Raw genomic sequence first — 11,485 nt, forward strand, 5'->3', positions numbered from 1 at the left:
TATCTGAACAGCGATTCAACATAACTATCCATCCAGCCCTGCTACATTTCACCCTATGCGACTGCCTGATAAATGTATTATCACAACAACAAAACTGAGCAAAATTAACACTGGTGGCCCGTCGCGATAACAACAGTCAGCTACCCTGCTTCTGTTCTGGTACAGGTGACGTGAACAGCAGTGACAACATCTAACGAGTAGCGGCCTAGTAGTATCCTACGAGTCTGACACACAACACATCATCACGGCCGACCGTGTATAACCACAAGCACAGTAGTAGACAGCGCAAATGGAAAAGGGATGCGGTGCAGCAGCAACTGTACCCGCAAATGACCTCTCCATAGCTATAACCCCTCTCTCCTTACCATTGAACTAGCTGTTTCAATTTACACCACTACATTTCAGGGTACACTTGAAAACAAATGTCTGTTGATCAAATGCTGTCCACCATGCAAATGTTTATAATAACATGGCTCGTTAAAGCTAATCAATGATGGAAAAAGACACTTACAATTCCGTATGTCCGAAATGAACACCGCTAATCCGCGCATCCCATCTCCCTTCGACACAGCCGGCATTTTTGCTGGTTTCTGTCCTCACTCCGGCCTTTCCCGTAAAAAATTAATTGTCGATGGTCAGCTATCAAACGTCAGCTGGCGTTTAGGTGTTACAGTGCAGGGTGTGTTAGCTTGTGTCCTAGCTAGTTAGCCAGCTAACCAACCTTTCACCGTTTATGTTCCTTGGCGTTTTACCAAAGATAGCACGTTTATAATAGCTTGCTAGGTATGTAGATTAGCTAGTTTGGATGACAGTGCCGTTGATCAATTCAGCAAACTAGCAGTATGGTTACTCCAAGTGTATCCGTGTTAACTAGCCGACGTTTCCGCTGGCTAGCAAATTCATTCAAACCTTCTCTTCGTTCACGACCAGATGACAGTTAAAGTACACGCAGTTGTAACTAATTATATCTACCCGCGAAATATATTAACGTTATATATCCAGATATCAGAGAAAAAGCACAATGCCAAAAAATTGCCACTCAGTCTGATCTCTGACTCTTGTCAGTGAGTCACGCACGGCAAGCTAGCTAAACAGCTAACGTTAGCTGGCTAGCTAGCTATATCAAATCTTGGAAAACATCACCAGTTGACCGTGATCAGTCAGCATACCATCGTATTTCCACAATGTATCTATTCCAATAATGACGTATGTGCGATGGCTAAACGAAGGCAATTCGATGTCGTCAATAATTTATGTCAATTCACTACTCGGTAGCCTTGGACAAGGCTCGTGACAGCACAAGCAGCGCGACCACTAGACCTGTTCGTTTTGCGCAGACTCTGGCGCTTCTTTTTCCTTATTCTTGGACTCACTAGTGTGTTGTGAACATCATTCGCGTGAGCAACAATAGTGGAATCAGCAGTTCGCCTTCAAAATAAAAGTTCCCCATTGAAACTGATGCAAACCGATAGAAATTGTGAAATCATGCCACAATTGGACTAGATAATGCAAAACAAGGTGGGAATGTTGTTATATAACTTTAAAAAAAGACAATTATTAGTTCATTTGACCTAAAAAAAGTTTATACAAATATTAGCATCTTAGCTCTTAAACCACTGAAATGAGCAACATTAAGCTCACCAGTTAGCCAGTATATTGAAAATTCATATTACACTGTGCAGCCTAACCTATGGATTGTACACCCATGAAATGGGGTATCACCATAGTGCCCTCTAAGCTCACCACAAAGCTCATGGCCCTGGGACTGAACTTCTCCCAAGAGGACCTCTTGACGGGCTGTCCCCAGGTGGTGAAGGTAGGCAACATTACCTCCACCACACTGATCCATAACACGGGGACCCCACAAGGGTGCGTCCTCAGTCCCCTCCAGTACTCCCTATATACCCACAACTGCATAGCCTCACAGTTCCAACTCCATCATCAAGTTCGCTGATGACATAATATTAGTAGGCCTGAATACTACCAGTGACAAGGCGGCCTACAGAGAGAATGTAGGTACTCTGACGGTGTGATGCCTGGCAAACAACATCTCCCTCAACATCAGCAAAATAATGGAGCTTATTGTGGTCTTCAGAAGGAACCAGACTGGGCACACCTCCATCCTCATCAATGAAGCAGCCTGGAGATGGTCAAAAACGTCAAGTTCCTCGACTTACAAATCTCAGAGGAACTGAAATGGTCAAACCAGAAGGACACCATGGTTAAGAAGGCGCGAAAGTATAGTTGCGCCTTATAGTATAGGCAGTATAGTAGCATCATGGCAAAAACTGTGAGACTGGCCAATAGCTTCTACCCCCAGACCATCAGGCTGCTGAATAGTCACCACTAGGCAGCTACCTGCTCCACATGTCCCCCTTCTGACCCCCAGACTTAATACCCCTGCGACCCTGTGCATCTGACTAATAAACTCATGTAATCCAATCTATCAGCCTATTCAGTGACACTCACAGAACACAAATGTGTAGAGTTTATACAAATATTAGCATCTTAGCTCTTATTGCAGGACCTTGAATGTGGGAAATCAACTTTCCAGTCAGTCTATTGTGTGTATTTGGACGTTCATATTGCACTGTACAGCCTAAACCAGTGGTCACCAACCTGGTCGATCTTCAAGGCATTCCTCGTCGATCACCAAACATTTCTGTAGAAAAGACAATGATAAAGGCTTGCTCGCCTTTTTAAAATTATTTGTGTTGCACTGTTGACGGTCGGTGCACTTGATTCAGAAGCCCTGCGCACCGTGTAGGCAAAGTGTTTCCATTATTTAACCATTTAATTTGTCTGAAAAGACTAACTCTACCTGCCTGGAGGACCGGGAGATCTGTGGCTAAATCGAGTGTGCCTACTGCTGGCCAATCTGGATAGCTCAAATCACAGTGCCTACAACTTCCACGATCTTATGGCCACAGCAAGGTTTGATACTAGCCTACTTGAGATTTCATAACTTTTTAAACAATGACCAGAGGGAGACTATAAAGAATACAGCAAGAGCTGCTGTTTTTATGAGTGAGTTCATGTTTAAGTTTTTATTCAGCACTGGTTTTATTCAACACAATTACAAAACATAAAACGCTCATCTCCCTACTTCCACTCGCGCTGCAGCTGCATTGAATGAGTGTATCAATAGCCCTGCGTTTCTATTATTATTAGCAGCTCGTCGTGTCCATTTTAATATTGAAGAGTATTTCACTTTCTTTGGTCATAGGAACAGCATGAATTTGTACATGAGGCAGATGCAGAGCCAGAGCGACTCGAGTTTCGCCACGAGGCGAAAAACGGTGTCCCCTCTCTCTGGTCAGTCTCACCTGAGGAAAGGAAGGAGAGAGCAGGGACCATGTCTCTCTCCCCCCCGCTAAGATTTGTGGTTCAACTGGGAACTCGGAAACAAACAAGGTCGAACCATAATGTCAGTGATCTTCAGGTCAGAAAGTCGGAGCTCGAGAAAAAGGCCAGAGTTCCCGACTTGGAATTCCGAGTTTGATGATAATATGAGATAATTTTGTCCCGAGTTCCCCAGTTGTCTTGAACACTAAGAAGTCTGAGATTTCCCAGTTCCGAGTTCCCAGTTGTTTTGAATGTGGCATAATGCTATGTTCAAAACAACTGGAAACTTGGAAATCTTACACTTCCGAGCGATCAAGGCAACTGGAAACTCAGAGAAAAACGAGATCCAACTGGGAAAAATTGCTTTAAGCAGTCATCCAAGACACAAATATTTGTGTAAACTCTACATAGTTGTGTTCTGTTGCTGTCACCGAGTAGGCTGATACCTCATTTCATGGGTGCACAATCTGTAGCTTAGGCTGTACAGTCCAATATGAATGTTAAACAGGCACAATAGGCTGTATAGTGAGCTGATTTCCCACAGTTAACGTTCATCAATAAGAGCTAAGACGCTAATACTTGTGTAAACTCTTAACAGTTGTGTTCTGTGGGTGTCACCGAGTAGACTGATACACCATTTCATAGGTGCACAATCCATAGGTTAGGCTGTACAGCTCAATATGAATGTCCAATACACACAATAGACTGACTGGAAAGGTGATTTCCCACAATCAAAATCATGCAATAAGAGCTAAGATTCTAATATATGTGTAAACTCTACATAGTTGTTTTCTGTGGGTGTCACTGAGTAAGCTGATACACCATTTCGTAGGTGCACAATTCATAGGTTAGGCTGTACAGTGTGTATAAGTATGCCCCCAATGCAATTTGTGCAACGCGACTCGGACCGGAGCATTCCGGGACTTTTTTTCTCTCAGTTTCCCCGGATTCCAACCGCAGGCTCTGGACACTTGCACCTTGATTTCGCAGCTAGCTAGCTGCATACCGTGTGACTATTGGCTTACGTCGACCCCGGAGCAAACTCAAATCATGCTGGAGCTAGCCAGCTGAGGAGTTCCATCACCATCCGGACCCGTTTCTTTTGTTGCTGCTGCAGATACGGAACCCCACCGGGCCTTCACGACTGACTGCCGACGTTATCTGCCCGAGGGATTTATCCAACCGGCAAATCCGTCCCGACGTTACCTGAACGCTCACCTGAGGCCCGCTAATCGTTAGCTGTCCTATCGGCTGCTATCTGAACAAAACCCCACTACACGGAACCTACCGACGGAAACGCACGAGGTATCTACAAACAGACCTCCATCCTATGCTGCTACCGATAGCCATATACCCGGCCAGCTGTCTGGATCGCCACGACCCCAACCAACCTCTACTCACTGGACCCTTACTGATCACTCGATTAAGCATGCCTCTCCTTAATGTAAATATGCCTTGTCCATTGCTGTTCTGGTTAGTGTTTATTGGCTTATTTCACTGTAGAGAATCTAGCCCTGCTCTCTATACCATATCCAACCTCTCAGTTCCACCACCCACATATGCGATGACATCACCTGGTTTCAATGATGTTTCTAGAGACAAGATCTCTCTCATCATCACTCAATACCTAGGTTTACCTCCACTGTATTCACATCCTACCATACCTTTGTCTGTACATTATTCCTTTAAACTATTTTATCGCCCCCAGAAACTTCCTTTTACTCTCTGCTCTAGTAGCTCTAGGCGACCAATTCTCATAGCTTTTAGCCGTACCATTATCCTACTTCTCCTCTGTTCCTCTGGTGATGTAGAGGTGAATCCAGGCCCTGCAGTACCTGGCTCCACTCCTATTCCCCAGGCGCTCTCTTTTGATGACTTCTGTAACCGTAATAGCCTTGGCTTCATGCATGTTAACATTAGAAGCCTCCTCCCTAAGTTTGTTTTGTTCACTGCTTTAGCACACTCTACCAACCCGGATGTTTTAGCCGTGTCTGAATCCTGGCTTAGAAAGACCACCAAAAATTCAGACATTTTTATCCCCAATTACAATATTTTCAGACAAGATAGAACGGCCAAAGGGGGCGGTGTTGCAATCTACTGCAAAGACTGCCTGCAGAGTTCTGTTATACTATCCAGGTCTGTTCCCAAACAATTTGAACTTCTACTTTTAAAAATCCACCTCTCTAAAAACAAGTCTCTCACCGTTGCCGCCTGCTATAGACCACCCTCTGCCCCCAGCTGTGCTCTGGACACTATATGTGAACTGATTGCCCCCCATCTATCTTCAGAGCTCGTGCTGCTAGGCGACCTAAATTTGAACATGCTCAACACCCCAGCCACCCTACAATCTAAGCTTGATGCCCTCAATCTCACACAAATTATCAATGAACCTACCAGGTACCACCCCAATTCCGTAAACACGGGTACCCTCATAGATATCATCCTAACAAACTTGCCCTCCAAATACACCTCTGCTGTTTTCAACCAAGATCTCAGCGATCACTGCCTCATTGCCTGCATCCGTAATGGGTCAGCGGTCAAACGACCTCCACTCATCACTGTCAAACGCTCCCTGAAACACTTCAGCGAGCAGGCCTTCCTAATCGACCTGGCCGGGATATCCTGGAAGGATATTGATCTCATCCCGTCAGTAGAGGATGCCTGGTCATTTTTTAAAAATGCCTTCCTCACCATCTTGAATAAGCATGCCCCATTCAAGAAATTTAGAACCAGGAACAGATATAGCCCTTGGTTCTCTCCTGACCTGACTGCCCTTAACCATCAGAAAAACATCCTATGGCGTTCTGCATTAGCATCGAACAGCCCCCGTGATATGCAACTTTTCAGGGAAGCCAGAAACCAATATACACAGGCAGTTAGAACAGCCAAGGCTAGCTTTTTCAAGCAGAAATTTGCTTCCTGCAACACAAATTCAAAAAAGTTCTGGGACACCGTAAAGTCCATGGAGAATAAGAACACCTCCTCCCAGCTTCCAACCGCTCTGAAGATAGGAAACACTGTCACCACCGACAAATCCACTATAATTGAGAATTTCAATAAGCATTTTTCTACGGCTGGCCATGCTTTCCACCTGGCTACCCCTACCCCGGACAACAGCACTGCCCTCCCCTCTGCTACTCGCCCAAGCCTTCCCCATTTCTCTTTCTCCCAAATACAGTCAGCTGATGTTCTTAATGAGCTGCAAAATCTGGACCCTTACAAATCAGCCGGGCTAGATAATCTGGACCCTTTCTTTCTAAAACTATCTGCTGAAATTGTTGCCACCCCTATTACTAGCCTCTTCAACCTCTCTTTCGTGTCGTCTGAGATCCCCAAAGATTGGAAAGCAGCTGCGGTTATCCCCCTCTTCAAAGGGGGGGACACCCTTGACCCTAACTGCTACAGACCTATATCTATCCTACCCTGCCTTTCTAAGGTCTTCGAAAGCCAAGTCAACAAACAGATTACCGACCATTTCGAATCACACCACACCTTCTCCGCTATGCAATCTGGTTTCAGAGCTGGTCATGGGTGCACCTCAGCCACGCTCAAGGTCATAAACGATATCGTAACCGCCATCGATAGGAAACAATACTGTGCAGCCGTATTCATTGACCTGGCCAAGGCTTTTGACTCTGTCAATCACCACATCCTCATTGGCAGACTCGACAGCCTTGGTTTCTCTAATGATTGCCTCGCCTGGTTCACCAACTACTTCTCTGATAGAGTTCAGTGTGTCAAATCGGAGGGTCTGTTGTCCGGGCCTCTGGCAGTCTCTATGGGGGTGCCACAGGGTTCAATTCTTGGACCGACTCTCTTCTCTGTTTACATCAATGATGTCGCTCTTGCTGCTGGTGATTCTCTGATCCACCTCTACGCAGACGACACTATTCTGTATACTTCTGGCCCTTCTTTTGACACTGTGTTAACAACCCTCCAGGCGAGCTTCAATGCCATACAACTCTCCTTCCGTGGCCTCCAACTGCTCTTAAATACAAGTAAAACCAAATGCATGATCTTCAACCGATCGCTGCCTGCTCCTGCCCGCCTGTCCAACATCACTACTTTGGACGGCTCTGACTTAGAATATGTGGACAACTACAAATACCTAGGTGTCTGGTTAGACTGTAAACTCTCCTTCCAGACCCACATCAAACATCTCCAATCCAAAGTCAAATCTAGAATTGGCTTCCTATTCCGCAACAAAGCATCCTTTACTCATGCTGCCAAACATACCCTTGTAAAACTGACCATCCTACCAATCCTCGACTTCGGTGATGTCATTTACAAAATAGCCTCCAAAACCCTACTCAATAAATTGGATGCAGTCTATCACAGTGCCATCCGTTTTGTCACCAAAGCCCCATATACTACCCACCACTGCGACCTGTACACTCTCGTTGGCTGGCCCTCGCTTCATACTCGTCGCCAAACCCACTGGTTCCAGGTCATCTACCAGACCCTGCTAGGTAAAGTCCCCCCTTATCTCAGCTCGCTGGTCACCATAGCAGCACCTACCTGTAGCACGCACTCCAGCAGGTATATCTCTCTAGTCACCCCCAAAACCAATTCTTCCTTTGGACGCCTCTCCTTCCAGTTCTCTGCTGCCAATGACTGGAACGAACTACAAAAATCTCTGAAACTGGAAACACCTATCTCCCTCACTAGCTTTAAGCACCAGCTGTCAGAGCAGCTCATAGATTACTGCACCTGTACATAACCCATCTACAATTTAGCCCAAACAACTACCTCTTTACCTACTGTATTTATTTATTAATTTATTTTGCTCCTTTGCACCCCATTATTTCTGTCTCTACTTTGCACTTTCTTCCAATGCAAACCAACCATTCCAGTGTTTTTTAGTTTTTATTTTACTTGCTGTGTTGTACTCACTTCGCCTCCATGGCCTTTTTATATTTTATTTATTTATACATATATCTGTTTGCCTTCACCTCCCTTATCTCACCTCACTTGCTCACATTGTATATAGACTTATTTTTTTTCACTGCATTATTGACTATATGTTTGTTTTTACTCCATGTGTAACTATGTGTTGTTGTATGTGTCGAACTGCTTTGCTTTATCTTGGCCAGGTCGCAATTGTAAATGAGAACGTGTTCTCAATTTGCCTACCTGGTTAAATAAAGGTTAAATAAAAATAAATAAATAAAATAAAATTCTGAATTGCAATTATTTATATAACAACATTCCAACCTTTTTTTGTTGCATTATCTAGACCAACTGTGCCATGATGATACTATTTTTATCTGTTTGAATCAATTTCAATCAGGGTCCGTTAATTTGATGGCGAACAGCCGATTTCAATATTGCTTCTCACACTAATGTTGTTCACGACACACACATCTCGGCCTCAGCTCAAAACACAAAAACTGATTGGTGGAATGTTGACTATTTGCTCATCTCAAAGTTGGACCCTTGCGTGGAACAAAATCTGCCGTATTTAAATCAGTTTAAGTGCATATTATTTTAATGACAAAGATTTGAAAGAGATAATACAATTGTTTTATAAAAGGAGACTTTTTAACTCAAGTAAGTTGGTTTCTTGCACCCCCTCCCCTCCATGCAAATGTGGCATGCAGTCAGCTCAATGTTACTCGCTAGTACTACTGCTAAGCCTCATCAATAATGTCTGCTCTGCACTTTCTGCAAATACTAAACAAATGAAGTGCTTGACCAAATTGAAACTAAAGCCTAATATTGAGCATACCAATGAAACCATGTTTCTTTTTACTTCTTTATGACCAATTGTAAGGTGAAATACATTGATTTGATGATGCACCATGGTCAGGTTGATTATCTATTTTTGTGAGTGGTATCGACCTCTGAGTAAGGTGGTGGTCAATATTTTCCATCTTTCAGACGAGACCTCCAAATTAAAATCTGTTCTGACTCTTTTAGGGCCAGTTTTCCAGAGCATTGCTGGACTTAAAAGCCCTTGACACCCCTGATACCATATTTGCTTAAGTGTCCCTAGCTTGTTGGCTCCACTGCAACGCTTTCCTGTTCAAATAAAGGTGCATAAGAATATCTGCAATTGCAAGTGGGGTTCCCGAGTGGCGCAGCGGTCTAAAGCATTGCCTCTCAGTGCTAGAGGCGTCACTACAGACCCTTGTTAGATTCCAGGCTGTATCACAAATGGCCGTGATTGGGAGTCCCATAGAGCGGCACATACTTGGCCCAGTATCGTCTGGGTTAGAGTTTGGCTGGGGTAGGCCGTCATTGTAAATAAGAATTTGTTCTTAAGTATCTTGCCTAGTTAAATAAATAAATAAAAATTGCCATTGTAATATTCACTGCTGGGATAAAGCCTACAGCCTTGGTATATCCCACAAGCTCTTAGTATACTTAGTCATATAGTTAGTTATTGATGAGCACTACTTACATTTTGTTTGTTTGATAGATTGCGCAAAGATCTTATTCCAATAATCTTTCCTTAGTCAGAAGTGCAGCAGTTTTAGCCAACCGCAATCATAGCTGGCAGGGCATGCAAACCATTACAGACTACAAAGGGAAGCACAGCCAAGAGCTTCCCAGTGACATGAGCCTACCGGACAAGCTAAACTACTTCTATGCTTGCTTCGAGGCAAATAACACTGAAACATGCATGAGAGCACCAGCTGTACCGGAAGACTGTGTGATCACGCTCTCTGCAGCCGATGTGAGTAAGACCTTTAGACAGGTCAACATTCACAAGGGCGCAGGGCCAGACGGATTACCAGGACGTGTACTGCGAGCATGCGCTGACCAACTAGCAAGTGTCTTCACTGACATTTTCAACCTCTGCTTGTCCGAGTCTGTAATACCTACATGTTTTAAGCAGACCACCATAGTGCCTGTGCCCAAGAACACTAAGGTAACCTGCTTAAATGACTACCGACCCGTAGCACTCACGTCTGTAGCCATGAAGTGCTTTGAAAGGCTGGTCATGGCTCACATCAGCACCATCATCCCAGAAACCCTAAACCCACTCCAATTTGCATCCGGCCCAACAGATCCACAGATAATGTAATCTCTATTGCACTCCGCACTGCCCTTTCCCACCTGGACAAAAGGAACATCTATGTGAGAATGCTATTCATTGACTACAGCTCAGCGTTCAACACCATAGTACCCTCAAAGTTCATCAATAAGCTATGGACCCTGGGACTAAACACCTCCCTCTGCAACTGGATCCTGGACTTCCTGTTGGGCCGCCTCCAGGTGGTAAGGGTAGGTAACAACACATCCGCAACACTGATCCTCAACACAGGGGCCCCTCAGGGGTGCATGCTCAGCCCCCTCCTGTACTCCCTGTTCACTCATGACTGCACGGCCAGGCACGACTCCAACACCATCATTAAAGTTGACGATGACACAACAGGGGTAGACCTGATCACCGACAACAACGAGACATCCTATAGGGAGGAGGTCAGAGACCTGGCCGCGTGGCGCCAGGACAACAACCTCTCCCTCAACGGGATCAAGACAAAGGAGATGATTGTGGACTACAGAAAAAAGAGGACCGAGCACGCCCCCATTCTCATCAGCAGGGCTGCAGTGGAGCAGGTTGAGAGCTTCAAGTTCTTTGGTGTCCACATCAACAACAAACTAGTATGGTCCAAGCACACTATGACAGTCGTGAAGCGGGCAAAACAAAACCTATTCCCCCCCAGGAGACTGAAAAGATTTGTATGGGGTCCTCAGATCATCAAAAGGTTCTACAGCTTCACCATCGAGAGCATCCTGACTGGTTGCATCACTGCCTGGTATGGCAACTGCTCGGCCGCAAGGCACCACAGAGGGTAGTGCGATTGGCCCAGTACATGAGCTTCCTGCCATCCAGGACCTCTATACCAGGCGGTGTCAGAGGAAGGCCCTAAAAATTGTCAAAGACTCCAGCCACCCTAGTCATAGACTGTTCTCGCTGCTACCACATGGCAAACGGTACCGGAGCGCCAAGTCTATGTCCAATAGGCGTTTAAACAACTTCTACACCAAGCCATAAGAGTCCTGAACATCTAGTCAAATGGCTACCCAGACTATTCACATTGCACACCCCCCCCCCCTTCTCCATATCACTGCCACTCTCTGTTGTCATCTATGCATAGTCACTTTAATTAACTCTACCTACATGTACATA

At 45.0% G+C, this 11,485-nt stretch overlaps 1 protein-coding gene across 6 annotated transcripts in view; it reads right to left on the bottom strand.

The window, feature by feature from the left end:
• The window catches only part of LOC129855713 (AP-2 complex subunit alpha-2-like), a 72,361-nt gene that overhangs the window by 46,812 nt on the left and 14,064 nt on the right, over positions 1–11,485 (bottom strand). For 3 of the 6 annotated variants that reach the window (XM_055923664.1, XM_055923661.1, XM_055923659.1), the window contains exon 1: positions 512–1,365. The exons of the other annotated variants lie outside the window; for them this stretch is intronic. In XM_055923664.1, coding sequence (XP_055779639.1) covers positions 512–578 — 67 coding nt within the window. In that variant the 5' untranslated portion in view covers positions 579–1,365. Of the gene's footprint in view, positions 1–511; positions 1,366–11,485 lie in introns of those variants that run through there. 6 annotated transcript variants of the gene reach the window in all.

Source organism: Salvelinus fontinalis, chromosome 5, assembly GCF_029448725.1.
Source record: "Salvelinus fontinalis isolate EN_2023a chromosome 5, ASM2944872v1, whole genome shotgun sequence".
NCBI classification, from domain to species: Eukaryota; Metazoa; Chordata; class Actinopteri; order Salmoniformes; family Salmonidae; genus Salvelinus; species Salvelinus fontinalis.